General features: G+C 50.1%; 1 protein-coding gene across 3 annotated transcripts in view; it reads right to left on the bottom strand.

Moving 5' to 3' along the window:
- Nucleotides 1-19,594, bottom strand: part of LOC122377624 (basigin-like) — a 25,215-nt gene continuing 5,621 nt past the window's right edge. For 2 of the 3 annotated variants that reach the window (XM_043357879.1, XM_043357881.1), the window contains 6 exons: nucleotides 14,375-14,489; nucleotides 3,564-3,742; nucleotides 3,136-3,249; nucleotides 1,845-2,036; nucleotides 1,364-1,499; nucleotides 1-869 (listed from right to left, as the gene is read on the bottom strand). In XM_043357879.1, the coding sequence (XP_043213814.1) occupies nucleotides 830-869; nucleotides 1,364-1,499; nucleotides 1,845-2,036; nucleotides 3,136-3,249; nucleotides 3,564-3,742; nucleotides 14,375-14,489 (776 nt within the window). In that variant the 3' untranslated portion in view covers nucleotides 1-829. The remainder of the gene's footprint in view (nucleotides 870-1,363; nucleotides 1,500-1,844; nucleotides 2,037-3,135; nucleotides 3,250-3,563; nucleotides 3,743-14,374; nucleotides 14,490-19,594) is intronic. The other variant, XM_043357880.1, reaches the window with a different exon arrangement.

Below are 19,594 nucleotides of genomic sequence, written 5' to 3' on the forward strand. Positions count from 1 at the left end.
TTTAATTTAGGGTCATTTATTGTAATTTAACGGGCCGAAACACCGCGCCGATCGCGTACAGATAAGAGCTGACCACAACACCAATTAGCAAGGCCGAACCTATATCAAAACCAGAGCAGCCTGCGTCTACGGGTAAAACCAAGTCAAATACAACGCGCACCATAGAAGTCTCTAGTACCAACAATATAACGGGCATCCGCCTAAGGGGGAGGGGCACACTGCAGCTACGGCAACTGTTTGCCGTGGGGGAGGGGGGGGGGACAAACGAGCCTCAATATTGGTAAATAACGCACACATACCCCGCCGAAGAGACGTCTACAACCCACATCACCGCACATTGATCTAAGCTACAGACTGAAAGTGAGTCTCGATTTACGACCTCGTTCTCGCCTTGAGTCGAACTGGGTCGTTCGCCAGCCAGCGCCGACAGCGCCATCTGCCGGTACAGATTGTGACTAGCGGCCGGCGGAAGCTAAGGCAGCGGGCGACGCGCGCGAGAAAGAAATCACCTCTCACACTATTGCCAATCCATAATCAGGGCTCGAGGCGCCACTCAGAGGAGGGAAGTCTGCTACAGACTGTCCCTCTCCGAGGGTCCAGGAGCTCCGCGCCGCTCGCCCCGGCCCACGGCCTACTAGAGAGAGCGTCTCCACCTGTCGCACCCCTATCAGAGCGGCGAGTATCGCTAACAGAGTATCGGCCACCACGAGACAGCGGAGAACTCCGTTAAAGCCACCCAGAGACCGACCGGGGCTCGCCCGTTCGCCGCGCGCCGGCCACCTGGCGGGCAAAGATGAAACTACAGGTGCTGGATTTTGCCGCTAGATGTCTATTTCCTCTGGCGGACGTCTCCCTTCGGCTCCGGCCTGCTGAGGGAAACAAAACAGACAAAACGAAAGTGTGAGCAATGTACCGTTCACACTTCTGAAGCCACAAACGCAAGAAGGCTGGCGCCAGCACTAAAACAGCATGCGGCAATAAATGATGTGGAACAGTGTTCCATAGTCATATTTGGACTTCGGTGTCAGAGGCCAGGAACACCCGAAAACAGAAAATGAATCAGGATTCAGGAAGAGGATGAAATTTGGATACAATGACCAATGAACGGTCATAATGACTTTGGGAGAAGAAGAACGTTCATAAATAGACTAAGAGTTGAGGTTTGAAAGCTGATATTATTTAGATGTGTTTATCTCCTAAATCAACAAAATTTTGAACACTGGTCTAAAACGGCACACCGTGAGAGCTTAGTGTCACTTCGAAAAATAGTATAACCAGAAATCCGCACAACCCGTTAACTACACGACTAGATAGTAGATACATCATCGTAGCGTTTCTACACACCTAGTCTGATTTCCCTTACTTGTCGTTTCCGTTATCGGTGTCGCTGTCGTCCATGTCGGGCTTGCTCTTCTTCTTCTCGTAGATGTAGATGATGGCCGTCAGAAGGATCACCTCGGCCACAATGCCAATGAACGGCCACAGAGCGGCGTACTTGTCTGCGGAAATACACAGCATTGTGTTAAGCATGCTCTGCTGAAACGAAATAAAATTTTAATAGTGGACGTTTCGCTAGCATACAATGAGCCAATTGGGTCGCAAGCTATCCGAACGCTGGTACTGAGTGCTAGTCCCACACACACGGCGGCTTTTCATGCACCAAACACTTAACAGACAACCCTGAGCCGACTCGTTACCCGCAGGCATCCAGTGTCGTCCCCGGCAACCCCTGTACCACCTTAGTAGTGTAAGTAGTTAAGTTAACCCCCTTGATTACCTACCCCAAAACACCCTCCACTCCTCCACAGTTCACAGTCCATACAGTCTACCCCCGCGCCGCTCACCCTTGACCCTGACGATGATGCAGGCCTCGGCGGCGTTGGCCAGGTTCTCCGCACGGCAGCAGTAGTCTCCAGCGTCCTCCGGGCGCAGCAGATCCGTTAGCGTCAGGCGCGCGTCGACATTGCCGTCGTCATCGGCACTCAGCGTCAGGCGTGACGTCGAGTTCTTGATGGCGACCTTGACGTCTTTGCCGTCTGCCGTGACGGGGGGGGGGAGGCAGTTAGAAGGGATGGTAATGGTAGCGGGTAGCGTGAGTGGGAGGGTAGTATAGAAGTTATCCGTGCGCAAAATCGAAGAGACAAGTTACCAGTGCACAGACGTGTGGGGGGTTCACTTTTCCGTTTCGAACACAAAAATTCACTCGTCATGAACAACCCTGGGCACTAAAGAGTCGAACAACCCTATCACATATATCAAACGGACAGAAACGTGACCGCAGTGAGAGATCGCAGACACCCCCCCCCCCCCCACGCTTACAATCATTTCCCCTGCGTTTCTCCACATTAAGAACACCTTACTCGAAATACCACGAAGTTTGTATTTCGTATCTCTGGTATCGTTTCTCTGCCCACGAAGTTTGCATAATTAGCTAGAGCGGCCCGCTCTCCCTCCCTCCTCCATTCATGCTCTCCCTGGTTGGCCAGCGGACGCCACTCCTGCCCGACACCGCTCCAGCCGTGCAGAGCGATGCAGAATACACCCATAACCTGTCATACGAGCCCACGGCGCGGCCGTAAACCGCCCAGACTACCCAACGGTCCCGCCACGACCGCCGGGAGCAGCGGGTTCACTACGGGCAGCACCGCCGGCCGGGCAGGGCTCACGTGCACAGCGGCAGCAGAACGGACAGACAGACAGACCCCTTTGGTTTAGGTGAGGGAATGGAGCAGCCTTTGGCTCAGTCACGTGGACTGAAGCACAGGTTCCACTACGCGATTTCGGTGCGATTTTGAGATTTTGCGATATTGCGATATCGCGTTATCGCAAAAAAGTTCAGGCATCTGAACTTCTTTGCGATAATGTGATAATGCGTGAGCGATATTGCGTGACATTTACATTTATGACGTTACATTTATTACATTTATTACTTGACATTTATTGCATGACATTGCAATAATACGATTTCCGCAAAGTGCACAAGACGGACATTTTCTGGCATTCCCAAGGGCATCGAATTCTCACATTATCGCAAAATCGCACCGAAAACGTAGTGGAGCCTGGGCATAAGCTACATTTGGTCCAGGACAGTTGGGTCACGGCAGACTAAGATCTATTTTGGTGACGGCGACTCGCCTTTGGTCCAAGTGACGGCGGGCCGGGGCCGTCCGAAGGGCTCGCACAGGATGACCACCTCATCTCCCTCCTGTTTGTTGATCGACTGGCTCGGCATAGCAACGGTCACATTCGCTGCAGGACAAAACAGAAGCACGGACTATGAACATTAAACAATTCAAAGAAACCATTATCAATCTACAAAATAATAATGCGAACTTTTAGATATTCATTAATCAACGGCTATTGCAGCGATTCAATTATGATACGCCGTGACCTGCATGACCATTTAATTTGATGATTTTTAATTCGTCGAAAATGGTGTCATGTGACCCCTTTTCGATAACAGACACTTAATGATAAACTGGATGGTCAGAGTGTAACCTGCGTTTGTCATAGTGTGACCTGAATGACCAGTGTGACCTTTTTTAGACAGCTCGGACACTCACTGATGACGCGGATGGTTTCCTGGACCGTTTTGTCCGTCACGGCTGCCGTGGCGAAGCTGCACGTGTAGTTTCCGGCGTCGAGTTCGGTCGGCTTCTTGATGGTGAGCACGCCGCCCTCGACGATCACGTTGCTGTCGCCGATGACTTCCTCCTGCTCGCCGCCCTCGACAGACTTGTACCTGGGGAGCGAGGGGCGTTAGAGACTATATAACGCAGTTAGAGACTATAGTACACCCATAGGGACTCAGGAACTATAGAGCCTGTCCGGACACAGTCCGGGACTAAGGAACGCAGTCATCTGAAGGGGCAGACTTAGGGACTATGCGACCTATATCTGAGGCACAGATATTACAGTGGCAGGCTGCACATATGTGCTATCGTGTCGGTAAGGTACTAATGTGAAGCGAAGGATATACATATGGAACAGAAGCGCGAAAAACAGCTACATTTCACGCCTCATTCCATTACATTCCAGATAGCTTGTTTCCAGACGTGAATTTTACAGTTTCGATGGAGGTCACTGGTCACGTGAGCGAAGGACAAGGAAGTACAGCAGCTTAAATTCTCGGCAACTCAAATGACACAGAAACGGCTCGACAGCAGGCAAGAAAAAAAGAGGTGGTATATAGGTGGAGCTGGCCTATCAAATGTAGAAAGAAGTGAGTGACAGAACACAAGAACTCTAAAAAGTGAGCTGTCCAGGTATTCTAAAGAAAAAGATAAGTTATCTCAATCGTTCCCAGTACCTATATAGGGGAAAGTGGGTGTATTGCGCCCTCCTAACCAATTGCGCCCACCAACATTCCCACGGATTCAATGGCATGGTTTGAATTTTGTGTTCGAAAACATTATTTTCCCCACTGGATAGTTCCTTTTATGGCCCAAGCTCCCCGATGAAGCCAATCAGCGAGGCTCATTACGCCATCAAAGATGTTACGGCGTTTTCTTAGCTTTTTTGCAGTGTTTTGAGCCGTTGGCTATAAAAATGTGTGATATTTGTGTGATTTTCAGAGTGATATTTAGAAAGAAAAACCCTTTTTTCATTATATTTCACTAAAACAGTTAATTTCCTTCAACATCTTTCTGATAACTTTCACGCTTTTATTAAAAAGTACCTCAATTTTAATTGCGCCCATGGCAATTGCGCCAGGGGGGCGCAAATAGAATAATGGTGTAGCTATTGTATATCACGACAGCATGAATGCATCATTAACTGATTGCAATAAAGAAGGAGTTTAAGGTCAGGCAGGGGAGCAGCCCGCTGTCGTCAGTCCGCAAATTATTTCTCTCGTCAAACTTACAGGGTGTCCGGAAAGTCCTGGCGCTTCTTTTGGACGCCGTGTAACGCGCGCTGTGATTATTGGACATTCAGCCAATCATCACAGACATGACCCCTCGTTGATTGCTCAGCCAGGGGTCGTGTAAATATGACCTTGAAATCGTTTTCAGTGATGGGTAGATGGGCGAAGATGCGCCTTGTCGCTGAATGCCTGCGCGCGGCGGCCGGGTGCGACTTGAACGAGGCGCGAGTTGCAGCGCGATGCGGCGTTTTTCGATGAATGGTTTAGCAGGTAAAGGTTTATTTCGACTCGGGAATTCCTTAAAAAATATCCTCAGACCGTTTCGAACGCGATATGGGAACGGAGCAGCATTTCAACGCGGCAATCGAAGAAAGTGCGGGGGTCTGATGGACAAAAATGTCCCATCATCTTCGTCAATGTCGAATAAATGAATAACAGGCTGGCCCACGAGGGGTTCCTGGACAGCCACATCAACCCGAGGGTCAAGACGACATGCCCTAAGGGTCACTTCGCATTTCAACAGCACAGAGCACCCTCCAACAACGCCGCCGCCATTCAAGCTAAACTGACAGAGGAGCTTGCCGGGCCAGATCACCGTGGCGAAATGAGATTAGGCCGCCTTATTCTCCTAACCTGACCCGCTCGACTAAGGCGTGCTACGCGTTTTGTAGAACAGGATCTAGGCCATTTCTCACCCCAACCTGGAGTCGCTGAAGACTCGCATCATGACAGCATGGGAGGACCTGGAAATGCCCCGCATCGTCAAAACCCGCAGACGCTTCATTCCCTACGTCGAGGCCGTCGTCGGCGCCGACGGTGGTTACATTGAATGAGCACGTAGCGGAAGCATGTGGCTTGGTGTCCCTGGTCATTGTTATGATCCATTGATTAGTATCTATGAACCAATGGCATTTGTTTTAGAAAATGTTGAAAAGCGCCAGAACTATCCGGACACCCTGTATAATGCAGCTGCCATTTAGGCTACGAACTTGTGTAATTGACAAAATACGACATTTTCAACATGGACTCAGGCGTGAGAGGTGACAGCTATGATAAAAAAGTAAAAACTGATGTCATAAAACTGTCGAAATAATGAAAATTATTAATTTTGAGAGAAACGATTGGAAATATAACCGTATAGGCGCATACGTTCACATATATCTAGTCGGTTACAGTAAACGTTTTCGTTGCACTTTTACAAGCGTACGAACACATGTAAAGTTATCTACCTGGGCAAAAAAACATCGCGATTTACACCTAAATTTATTATTTAACCAGCGTGAATAACATTATGAATGTTAAAGTAAGCCGCAATGACATTAGACTGCGGGGGTGTATGCATTCCGTCTCATTCGCTTAGCCATGTTAAAGTATAGGGCGCAATTGGGTTCTAATTGCGCCATCCCCCTGGCGCAATTTACAGCAGTTGTTGGCAAATGCGCCCTTTTACATGTTTCTGAAAAAGCAGCTGTCAGAAGCAAACGAAACATTCTTAATTGATCGGGAGGCTCTTAAATTGTAGCCAATGAGTTCCTCTTTGAAATGGTCACCGATGCATGCTTATATCTCCAGCGGTTTTCTTACAATTAGCGTTTTTCCTTAAGGTGGCGCAATTCACCCTCCTTCCCCTACTCGGCAGCTCCCTGCGCCCCCCCCCCTCCAGTGTACCCACTAGGGGCGTGCGCCCCCCCCCCCCGTGTTGCAGTGAGCGCGTCGCACAGCTGTTCATTTACTGCCCTCCACCCCCCCCCCACACACACACACCACTGAGGTGTGTATATTATCATAGTGGCGTGCCCACACCGACCTTCAGAAGATACACGAAAACACAACCGTTACCAGAGGACACGGTCACAGCACAGTCAGCCTGCGTTACTTCCATTCAGACTGGCACATAATAATAGGTACATAATACATGATCGAGCGGGTCCACAAAGCACCAGTTAGTTTTATCGGTCGAATTCAGACCGAACACGTCAACCGTCGACACGTTTACACTTTCGTGTAAAAACACGGAGCTCCTGTGATAATGAAGCGAAAATGAGCGGTTAACTTTTTAGTAAATCAAATAGTATACACAACCGTGGCGGCAACATCCACTCGACACATGTATTGAAAGCAAATAGGTACTGTTATGGATCATGGAACTACGTGGGTTAGAATTAGTTGCGTATGAAATAGGCTGATATTTGAGTGGGAAACGGGTGGGAAACTTCAAATAAAAAGAATAAACATAGACAAACGGACGGATGGTACCGTATACCACACGCTGATCGAACGCCAAGGTCAAGAATAGACATTCTCCCCGTACAAACATCATTTACATAGCGCTACACAATGGGGAACTCGGCGTGGCAACCAACCACTTGCGTGCACAAATTCTGAAGTCTGCACCATCCCGGCCCGTAGCTGATAATACGATGTTGCACTTCATGACCTCGGCCATCGAGGTGTGTGTGACGTCACAGGACATGTGCCCGGCGTCACCGTCCGGTGGGGGCCGGACACAACTGGTCTGCAGCGCGCCCGTATCATTTGTAGCGTCACATCCCGTGACGGTGTGACGATGGTGACGGATGGTGACGGGTGGTGTCACGGCCGGAGTTCCTGTCTGACGAGCCATCACGTACTGCTGGTCTACGACGGCAGAGGTTCGGCGAGGGGGCGGCGCGACGGAGTGACCGTAGCACCGTGAAGGTCGCCACCAGTTATTACGCTAGCATCGCCGCAATTACGCTAACACGACTAACAATCAGACCGCAGCAGCCGTGAAATATGTGCACTTGCACAGCCGTGTTACGGATTACAAAACCAGACATGAATACACGGGTTGGCGGGTTGCCACCTGCATGACCCATCCACCTGCTGCATATTCCACAGGTCATATGCCCAGTATTTGTTGTATGTTCCGTCAGCGCATGGCAATTACCCACCAGCAACCACCTTCTGCGAGGCCCCGGGCCCCCGGGATAGATACGGGCACCTGTGTGCACTGTGCAGTCGCAACACTCGAGCCGCCATCATAAATGAGAAAACATATGTACTTTGCGCATATGAAGCAGGCTCGTCAGGGGAACAGATGCGTGATCGAAATTACAGCAGTAAAATCAGCTAGCAGACGTAAAACAAACGCTCGGGAAGACGCAATGCGGAACAGAAGGAACGCCGGCAGACGGGATATGAGGCAAAACACGCAAGGCGGCCGACGATCCGACCAGAGCCGTGACCTCTGGGAGAGCCAGCACGAGCGAAAGCGTCGCACATGAGCACCGATTGCGTCACATCCACAAACATACAGGGGACGCGGCCGATGAGCTGTGTGCTGGCACCGGCGCGCGGCTGGGCAGCTGCTAGCGTATAATAGTCATGGTCGAAGGAGCGAGATCGAGTAAGAACAGCTGGCGTAGCGTGACCTGGCAGTCTGGGCCTGACAAACGCCAAAGTACAATGAGTTGAAGCGGTTTGCGCCGTCCATGAAAGTCTGTTATGAGTACGGCACTCCCTTGTGACGCAAGACTGGTTAATCGCTGCGCAGTGAAGGCCACAGTACAGCTTACATTATGGGCGTGTGTCTTGTCTGTGTTTCTCGTTGGTTTGTGCTCCCGCTCGTACTGGTGTTTGTGATGCAAACCCTGGCAGGCGGTTCACCATGTAGGGAGTACGGATGCAGACGCTCAGCTAAGCAGAGACACCGATTCCTCTGGTAAGGACAATAAATTCTTAAAGGGACACTCCCACCTTAACATTAGTTTTGAGTTGAGATAGCCAAATTGGTGGCCATGGCCTGCAAATACCGGTTTGGGCACTCACAACCAGTGGCGTACCCAGGAATTTGCGAAGGACCAGGGCATCGACTGGAGGGGCGCCAACACTGGACAGAGGGGCGCCACCCACCATCATCTAGGAGCGCGACGCTATCGATTGGAGGGGCGCCAACAGGGGCGGATCCAGGAATTTTCTGGAGGAGGGGGGGGCGGCAAGTCGAAATAGGGGCGACCTGGCAATCCGGGGGCGCTCCATACAAAGGGGGCGCCAAACCGTCAAAATCCGGAGCTAAAAGCCCGCGCCGTGCTAGGGGGCGTTATCGCGCTCCCCCTCAATTTTTCGCAAATATCTGAAAAACGGCTGCGCGCAGCGCCGCCATTTTCAGCATACCTTATCATGCATCTTTTTTGCACATGTAAAAATGTCTGACGCGGGTGATGGAAGGTCAGGTCACCAGGTTATGCCAAGTGACCTAGCCTAAGAAAAAGTTCAAATGCTTACCATTGCTATACCGACTGAACGATTGCTTTGAACCTTTCAGCGATTGATGAAAGCAACACTATCCATGAAATGTATATCTCGGAATTTCGATATCTGTGACCTAAGGTCAGGTCAGTTGTGCGACGTCTCCATTAGGTAGGTAGGTATAATTAAGTCTTTGGGAGAAAACTGAAAGGCATCTCTTTTGGACGAGCGCCATTCTAGACAATATCAAGCATTGGGATACATATAAAATTAACACGCTGAATAAGAACATTGCACCTAGTGTGACCACTCATTATGTCCCAGAGGTCATCCCATGTCATGAAAGGTCCGCAGCAGTTTTTTTTAATAACTTTTGATAGATTCAAGCTAGAGCGATAAAAACACCTCAGCTGTGTTCAGCTCGACGATACGCATCGACTGCTATACAGCATGACCTTTTCCGGTCAGGTCATGACCTTGACCTGAGGTCAAATTCTCAAAATTACCCTTCATAAGGTCAACCTTTAGTTTGTTCGACGTGTCTCGACGACAGAAACGCAATGCTGGCAAACGTAATGTCGAGACTCTCTTGAGTCAAAAGTTATTGCAGGAAAATATTGTTCGTAAAAAGGCTATTTTTAGAGTCTTTTGCCCTCTGAAGGCTAAACCGTTGACCTGAGGTCAAATCTGAGCGCAGCTTGCAGAAACACCTTTAAAGGGGCTATCGAATGCGCTTTTCTGCGGCGCTACAGCTCTATTGGTTTCCGAGTTATGTGCCGCTGCTTCGAAAACGGAAAAATGTTGAAACAGGCAACATTTTACCTTTGATGACCACTGGTGACCTGACATTCGACCTGACCTAAAAAATGACCGTTTTGTTTTCGTCCTGTTTTTGACGATCCTTCAAATGCCGCTTATCGCGTGTCACTACGCGGCCCAGGAGCCGAGTTAGACGAGGGAGTGTGCCCCCCCCCTCTCCCCAGCAGGACACGGAAAACTCAGACCACCAGCACGGCACGGGTCGTAGATGGGCACCGCTACCCTAGGAAAAGATATTAGCAAAAAGGTGACCTCCATTTACTGGTGCAGTCCTCCTTCTCCCGGTGATGCCCCCTCCTTTTTCTGGAAGCGTCTCACTTATGCTGGTATGCCTCACTTCCCGGGGGCGCCCAACCTCTGCTTGGATCGCCTAATCCATTATGGAGAGACCCACTTTGCTTAAGTCGCCTCATTTCTTCCTTCTAAGAACGACCAATTTGCTGTAGGCGGCCCACTTATCTGGGACGCCCATCTTCTGCTAGAAGTGCCCCTCTTCTTCCTGATGCGTCCCACTTCTACTACGAGTGCACCTTTTCTGTTAGGGCGCCCCTTTGCTGCTAAGGAGTCTTTTCTACTGTGAATAGGGCGGCCTTCTCCAGTTTGGCGACCCCAAATTCTGCTGGAGGCGCCCCACTTCTGCCGAAAACATACTTCTGCCCAACTTTTGGTGGGGTGCCCCTCTCTTGCAGGGGGCACTTCTCTTTTGCTGGAGACGCCACTCTTGTGGGGGCGCCCTTCCACTGCGGGGAACGTCTCTCTTCTGCCAGAGGCACCCCTTTTCTTCTTATGGGGCTCCTGTTTTTTTTTTCTGGGGCGAGGCGACCCTCTGCTGCTCGGAGCGGGGCACACCTCTCCTTTTACTGTGGCACCGCCCCTCTGCTGGGGTTGCCCTTCCGCTGTCGTCAGGGGCGCCCCTCTTGGTAGAATATACTCCTTTTCTTTTTGTAATGGGGCGCCCCTCTTCTACCGGGGGCGCCCATCTGCTGCTGGGGCGTCTGTCTTCTGCCGGATATTGTCAATGGGGCGCCCATATCCTGTTTGGCGGGCCCAACCTCTGCTGGAGGCTGCCTATTTCTGATTAACTTTTGCTGTGGCGCCTCTCTTCTGCTGGGGCGCCCCTCTTCTGCTTGGGGCGCCCGTCTCCTACTGGAGACCCCTGTCTTCTGCTGGGGCGCCCCTCTTCTGCCAGTGGCACCCATTTTCTTATTATGGGGCTCCTTTTTTTGCTGGGGCGCCCAGCTGCTGTCAGGGCGCCCCTCTTCTCGGAATGGGGGCGCCTCTCTCCTTTTGCTGGGGCGTCGCTCCTCTTCAGGGGGACACGTCTCCTGCTAAGGGTGCCCTTCCGCTGCCAGGGGCGCCCCTCTTGAACAGAAGGTATTTTATATTCTTGTAACGAGACGCCCTCTTCTGCTGGGGGCGCCCATCTGCTGCTGGGGCGACTCTCATCTGCTGGGAATAGGCAATTGGGCGTCACTCTCCTGCTTGGTGAGCCCAACTTCTGCTGGAGGCGCCCTATTTCTGCTGAACCTTTGCTGTGTCGCCGCTCTTCTGCTCGGGGCGCCCTCTCTGCCGCGGGATATGGGCGCCTTTTTCGGATGGCGGGGGGGGGGCGGCCGCCCCCGTCGCCCCCCCCCCCTGGATCCGCGCCTGGGCGCCAATACTGGACAAAGGGGCGCCACCGGCCCACCATATCGTCTAGGAGGGCGCCACTATCACCAGAGGAGCGCCAATACTAGACAGAGGGGCTTCGCCATCAACTAGAAGCGCGCCGCTATCGACTGGAGGAGCGCCAACACTGGACAGAGGGGCGCCAGTCACTGAGGGCGCCGGGGACGATGAGCCAAAGGGACAGGGCATGCACGGAATGTCCTGTATGTGCGTACGCCACTGCTCACAACATCGACAAATGCTTTAATTCGGAGATATGGAATTTCAAACTTGCAGTTTTCGGATTCTAAGGGGCTAGTGCATTGGTATGCCCCCTTAGAATTTGTGACGTCAGCGGAGATCTAACGATTTTTAAATCTTTTACTAAAACGTTTGGTAGCACGCGGTGGTATATGCTGCTTTGCGCGCAACAAATGCCGCACTTTCAAATAAAGTCGCTAGGAACAGCGGAGATCCCAAAAAGTAAACAAAAGTAAAAGTCTAATATCTTGAAAACCGGTGAATATTTTTCGATGAAATTTGGTAGATATTCGTTTTCGCTCCTTCTGAACCGAGCGACATCACTTTCGTGCCAATTCATTAACTTTTTTGAAGGTGGGAGGGTCCCTTTAACCCGCGCCCCACTGGGGGGGGGCTATTTATAGCCCCCCCTCCCGTTTTTCTGCAATAACTTCCAAACCGCTTGACGTATCGACGCCAAACTTTCAGCACCTTCGGCTGCATCAATTTGACACCTTGTGTCAAAATTTGAACTTCGTGCCTACCATATGTCAGCCGGAAATGACGTCAGAGTGACGTCATGTTCGGCCGATTTCGACGCAAAACATTGAACCACGGCAATCGCTCCCAAGAGCTCAGTTTTTCAGCTAGATCCAATTTCTTTGCATGAGAGGACTCAAAATAGATTGCGCTATCAAACTGCTATCTCGGATTTTCGAAATTTTGAAAATTTCGAAAATTTTATATAATAAAATTCAAAATTTATATTTTTACATTTTTTTTTCAAAAGTTTTTGACTTTTCGAAAAAAACGGAATATATGTGATAGAACGCATTATTATGACTAACTCTAGCAAGTTTTAGCTAAATATCTTCAAAAATGGCCAAGTTATACGCATTATTGCAAAAAATTAACAATTATTAATTTTTCAAATCAATTTTTCAGCACGAATTTGACATCGTACGCCAATATAAATAGCACCATCGTGTTCCTGAGCTCAAACTGCATCCAATAGACACCTTTTTTGTTGAAAAATTATAACTTTAAAATTTGACCTTTTTTTACCTGAAAGTGACCTGACCTGAGCTAAATTTGACTCAAAATGACCTCAAATGACACAGACGACATCAAATTCGAAATGTTTGGCCTAAATGGACCATAAAACATATGTCACGTGACCGACGGATGATATAATATTTTCGTGACCTGTGATGACCTGACCTTGACCTGAAAATCAAAGTACAAGTTTGGTACCCTCAGAGTATCTAGAGCATCTGTTCACGAGTGTGTGAACCAAAAGGAGCCTGATCGGACTTGTAAGACGGCGGTCAGAGCCCAAAACGTGAAGAAGCCAAAATGCTAATAATTTTTACTTTGACCTGACCTGTGACGTCATCGGTGACCTCGAGGTCAATGAAATTAGGTTTCGCTCGACAGTTTTTCCGGGGCTATCAGACGCCGTTTGAATTTTGACGATCGGCCCAGTAGTTTCGGAGTTAGGAGGGGGGGGGGCTATGAATAGCCCCCCCCCCCCCCAGTAGGGCGCGTTATACGCAGACCCCAGTGGGGCGCGGGTTAACAAAACCCCGAGTCGCCGCAATAAAACCTAGAAACAACTATGTAGTTACAACATATCGAGCATCAGCCGATCGTCCCGGTACGATATGTCGCAAAATCCCATCTCGGTCAGCAATTGGACCCAGTCACACCATGTAAGGCATTCAATTTTCGCCAGTGCGATCAGTGCCATGCCCACCGCCCTCCCCGTACACACGCACACACGTGTGGTGCCTCTGGCACGTGGCGTCTCCGTGCAGCCACGAGGAGGCCCGGGCTGTGTCAGTAGCACGTGGTACCCAATATCAATCGACCCAGACCGGGCCCTGATAGCGGCTCTCAATGGTCTGTTCACGGCGGTCATCCCGTAGGGCCGCAGATAACCCAGTCAAGTGCAGATACCGGCCGATCACACTTCCACACGTACAAACGTCGGACACACATTGGGACGGTAAATGACCGCCTAGATCAGCTCCCGTTGCACTAGATCAGTTGACGGATCTTCGGTCAAGCTTTGATATCATTGGCATAGCTGATTGCACGACAGGAAATCAGGCTATTCATCTGGGGCGAATGAGCTATAACGGAGTCGTTCTATAATACGCACAGTGCACACTGCACCGACCACAGGGCATGTGTGATGCGTACCCTCTAAATTACACATCATACAAGAGCATAACAGAAACCAGCAATACCAGAGTGCAGCACAGAGACAATCACAGGCACAGAGGCACACAGGAACGTTAAGAATTTCCAACACTGCTAGACAGACCCCGACATGCGATAAAGCATACAACCTTTCGACAAACGATCAAACCAGACGAATACAACACGACCAGAGCATCTCTAGGCGTATATCCCCCCGCTCCCCACCCCCCTCCTCCCAGTGAGTGAGTCCGTAGTGTGACCAAACGCTGAACTGTGACCAAGCGTCCAAATAATGTCCTAGCCCAATGGCGTGACCAAGTGCGACCCTACCACGACCGCTGAGTAAGTGTGCCCGTGTCGGAAACTCACCAAGTGACGGTGTTGCTGGGCACGTCAGACGTGGTAGAGCAGTTGATGACCAGCGTCTTGGTCGTCATCACCAGTATGCCGTCCGTCTCGTCGGCGTTGGTACGCACCATGTCCGCTGGAACACACGGCCCATCACCGGTATCATCACGGCGCGTATAAAAAAAACAAATCCCTACAGATGCTAGGTAATAGGTAATACTGCACTGCTCCGCACAAACCTAGCTTTGATCAGTTCACTTTTAAACTGAAAAAGTGTCACGTACTGTAGTTATTGCATCTCCCTTGGAAGCTTCAGAGCAAGAAGCTGCCTCTCCGTGTAATTGTAGGTACACCACTGGCCAGTTTTCAGTTCAAGAGCTATTCAATGTAAAAAGTTCCGATGTCTGACCGCATGGAAGCGCTGGAAACCGCAGAATGGAAACCTCACCGTCCACACGGGCTCACCCGAGGTTCGCCGGGAAAACACTGTGCCCATTGTGTTCATTCATTTCCAGTGATGACTCGGGTGGGGTGGACACTGGACTGGTCACAATGGACTGACTAGAATCAACCCGCCGAGCGGCCAAAGGCAGTCCTACAGTAGTAAGGCCCCAATGCTCACAGGAGATAGCACGGTGGCGATGGATCCCTTACCGATACGTCAGAGAAGGGGCTTGATATTCAACATGTTCCAGTCTTCACACGACTCTTCTCAATGCTGCGACGAAGCAGTTTTCATTGACGGTTTATTTTGTTGTTGGGCACCCCAGCAAACCAGGCGTCTCTAAATTTGGTGTTATTGTTTAGATTAATACAAAAATAACGAAAAAGGATAACAACGCCGTAATTAATGATATCTTATTACTTCTAGTTTATTTTATCTGCGTCTGATTTAGTCAATCGGTCACCCACAACATATCCACCTTATTTATACAAAGCAACAGTGCGCGAAGACCGGTCTGCCGGGCCCGCATGTCGCCGGCGATTTCCCTGTTCCTGCTTAGTGTTCACTATCCAGTGGTCATTTGACGCACCGGGGGCGCCTCAACAGGAAAGTCGGCTGAGTCACACGCCGTGGGCGGACAGCGTCGTCTTTTCCGAAACGACCGGGCCAAGCGATGGGCCGTCTGCCACGTAGGGCGTTAGGCTGGAGCGCAACGGGGGACAGCACTGCCGGCTGCAGTGCGATAGTCATGAGGTAGAACGACCAGCTGGGGACGTTTCATGAGATAGAATGATCCGCTGGAGTGCCGTGCCCCATAGCAAGCATAGGACGATCATTCGAAGTGCTCTATGGGATAGCTTGCCCGACTGGGGTGCTTCATAGGGCATAACACCAGGATAGAGCCGACGTATCCCAGCGAACCACGCGAGCATCAACTGCCGGACAGCTACTATGAACGTCAAACCGCTTGAGACCCCACTTTTTTGCGATATTTTTTAAATGTGTCAACTTTCGTTGACAATATTCTGGCAATGCATGTTTCAGAACCTGCCGAAACTTTTATTACTAAGGTATTTTGACGCCAAACGATTATGGAAGGTACTTCTCATTCACTCGTAATGCTAAGGTCAATTCAGGCCCGGGCAGAGGCTTGCGCTCGGCCACACTCGAGCCCCGCCACCAGCGCCATCTGCTCTAAATGCCATCTACCAGCGCCCGCTACCGCTACCAGCTACCGCCCACCATCAAGCCTGAATGGAGCGAGGGACGCGAGTGACCGGTCGCCGGGCAAGGAGCGCCGGAGGGGTAGGGCGGAGCTTAGCGCTGACGTCATTACGTGGCTCCGCCCCATGAGCGCGTAGCCTCTACCCAAACAGCAGATTCGTTCCGTGAAATTTAACATTACGAGTGAATGAGAAGTACCTTTCATAATCGTTTGGCGTCAAAATACCTTAGTAATAAAAGTTTCGGCAGGTTCTGAAACACACATTGCCAGAATATTGTCAACGAGAGTTGACGCATTTTAAAATAATCGCAAAAAAGTGGGGTCTCAAGCGGTTTGACGTCCATAGTAGAAACGCTCCGATGCCGCCTGGAAGCGACCAGGATGTGCGTGCCTGTCCGCGCTGTGCGCAACTGGAGCCGGCTGCATAACAATGTTCGCGGAAACGACAAAGTCAGTCAAAAGCGTGTGAAAGCGTCTCTAATGTCGGTGAAGTAGCCTGTCGGCGATGGCGACTGCCACCCACTTACATACTGCGCACCGACCTCTCAGCTCCACAGTCTCGAGTTTTTCATGCTAGTGTGTCAATGTCTTTTTTACGTGTTTTAACCTTTTCAATGTTTGTGAACTTTAATATGTTTTTACCTATCTTTTACCTCGGTTGCACATTGTATGACACTGTGGTTTAAAAGCCAGTCATGTATTGGATACCACAAAGACCCGCAATAAACAAAAAACAACCAGCTATGACGGTAATGAATGCCGATACTGCGGTGTTCAATGATCCTCCACTCCTTCCCCTATAAAAACACACTTGAAATCGGTGCATCCACGGCGACATAGCCACTGGAAGCGCCTCACGGTCAGGTAAGGTCAGAGGTCGCCCCTCGCTGCTGATAGGTGAAAGGTCACGCGGCACGGTAACCCCGCCCGACCGCCGCCCCGCCCTCCTACACAGGTGCTGGGCGCACGAGGGGGGGAGAGAGAGAGAGGCAGAGAGGCAGAGAGGCAGAGAGGCAGAGAGGGAGAGAGAGAGAGAGAGAGAGAGAGAGAGAGAGAGAGAGAGAGAGAGAGAGAGAGAGAGGAGAGAGAGAGAGAGAGAGAAAGAGAGAGAGAGAGAAAGAGAGAGAGAGAGAGAGAGAGAGAGAGAGAGAGAGAGAGAGAGAGAGAGAGAGAGAGAGAGAGAGAGAGAGAGAGAGAGAGAGAGAGAGAGAGAGAGAGAGAGAGAGAGAGAGAGAGAGAGAGAGAGAGAGAGAGAGAGAGAGAGAGAGAGAGAGAGAGAGAGAGAGAGAGAGAGAGAGAGAGAGAGAGAGAGAGAGAGAGAGAGAGAGAGAGAGAGAGAGAGAGCGGGCGTTGTCGAACGGCCTCTGTTCCAGCGCCGCCTAAAATAAGTGGCTCGCCGCCAAGCCCGCCGCCCGGTCGGTGCCAACAGCTGAGCTAGACAGCTTCCTCAGCCGACGGAGGGCGGACGGCGGAGTACTGAGCACTTGGTGCGCGTGACTCATTTGACTCGGCAAACAGGTGTTTGGAAACAGTGTGCTCGGTAAACAGGTGTTTGGTAACAGCGCCTGTTAGGCGGCTGGAACGGTGGCTGAGAGGGAGTCGGTGGAGATGTTGTAGCGTGGTGATAAAACAAAACTACAATTGAGATTGAGAAAGAAAATAAAAATAAAAGTAAAACATGGCCTTAAAAGGCAATGTGCAGGAGCCCGAGTATCTCACCGAAGAATTGCAGCAGATGCTCGCAACACAAACAGTGACCCTCAGGTCAAGGCCACAGACTGCAGCTCCCAGGTTCCAACCGCAGAAACTCGCGAAACAAAGGGTCATTTATGGTAATTTGTGGAATTATTGGCGGCGTCCACGGCTATACGATTCCTCAGAAATGCAACAAAGCAACGTAGCCGCAGCCAGGTTCTCTGCGCGGCAGCAGTAGTCTCCAGTATAAGTAAAGTAATCTTGGCCGCAGCCACACATCTCACATTGCGACACACAGCAGATTTCTAACATCACTCGGTTTGCTTTGTCGTTTAAACTGAAGACAGTATAGAAATCTTCCGTAACAACTTGTGCGCTAGGGAACTTTCGAACGTCATACCATACCACCATTCAAAGCAAACAAAAGTTGCAGTATCACCTCTTAACTAGTGTCATTTTTTATCGGCGTTAACCCGCGCCCTGGTGTGGGTCTGAGCCACCTTCGCCCTGGTGGGGGGGGCCAAAATGACCCCCCCCCGTCTAACTCGAAAACGAAGAGGGCTAGGAAGACGCGGAAAAAAGCAAACGAAAGCCCATAACAAGTACGTTCGAAAGTATTTCGGTCATTTTTTCGCTAAGGTCAATATTGAGGTCGCTAGAGGTCATCATAGGTCAAATTTCAGTGTTTTCGGTGTTGCCGGACATATTCCGCTGTAGCTCGGAAACTAGAAGAGCTAGAGAGCCGCGGAAAAAAGCAATCGATAGCTCTTTTCAAGCTCTTTCGCCAAGGTTCGTCAGATTTGACCTCAGCTCAACGGTTTGGCCTACAGAGGTCATGCAAGGTCAACTTGGCAAATTTTGTTGAAAATGTTTTTAACTATAGCATGCATTCACGAGAAAATAGAGAAACGATTCATGCACCATCGTGCTTGGCTCGTCGAGACGCGTCGAATGATATATAGCTTGACCTCGAAAGGTCATTTTGAAAATTTGACCTCAGGTCAAGGTCATGACCTTACCGAAATAGGTCATGCTGCATATCATTCGATCCGCATTGACGAGACAAACACGATAAACGTCGAACGGAGTCTCTATCTCTATTCAATAACAAGTAAGTGCAGAAAAACCGCTGGTGACCTCTGGTGACCAGGGAGATGACCTAGCGTGACCTCAGCGAGGTCACAAGCAAATGGTTTCACATGGGCTGTGATTTGCTGACCCAAGACACTTCAATAACGAAATATAGGATCAATCACGCCCGATTTAGCTGAAAAACAACTACTTTTCGATTCTCCCATTGACTTATAATGGGGAGCAGCGATGACCTGACCTGACCTTAGGTCACATTTATAAAAAATCCGAGATAGCCATTTTGTAGAGCTGGGTGACATCTTCAAGTACTGTAAATTTTACATCGATCGGATAAAAGCTGTGCCTTTGAGAGAGCTTTGAACTTTTTTAGAGGTGGTGTCAGTTTTGGTGACCTTGTGACCTGACCTGACCTGACCCGAACCCCCCAAAACAGGACATGATGTAAAAATGTTGAATAAACAGCTATACAAAGTTTCAGGGCGCTAACTCAAGTGGTTTCTGAGTTATCGCTGAAAAACCACAGGGGGGGGCCAAAATGGCCCCCCCCCCCACCAGGGCGAAGGTTAATGCTTCATACAGTTGCTGGACGCTGAACCGATTCAAACGCGATATAACAACAATCCAAAGTCAAGGGAAGATCGGAGATCGCTGTATCAATGACAGTCATCGGTCAAGGGCGCAACATGTGGACGGATTAATCATTTGAGCTTGCGACATTGGTCGATTAAACCTACTATGAAGAACGAACGAAAATGAACCATAAAATGGAACGTCTTCCTCTACA

This window comes from Amphibalanus amphitrite, unplaced genomic scaffold (assembly GCF_019059575.1).
Source record: "Amphibalanus amphitrite isolate SeventyFive unplaced genomic scaffold, NRLGWU_Aamphi_draft 000048F_arrow, whole genome shotgun sequence".
In the NCBI taxonomy this organism is placed as follows: domain Eukaryota; kingdom Metazoa; phylum Arthropoda; class Thecostraca; order Balanomorpha; family Balanidae; genus Amphibalanus; species Amphibalanus amphitrite.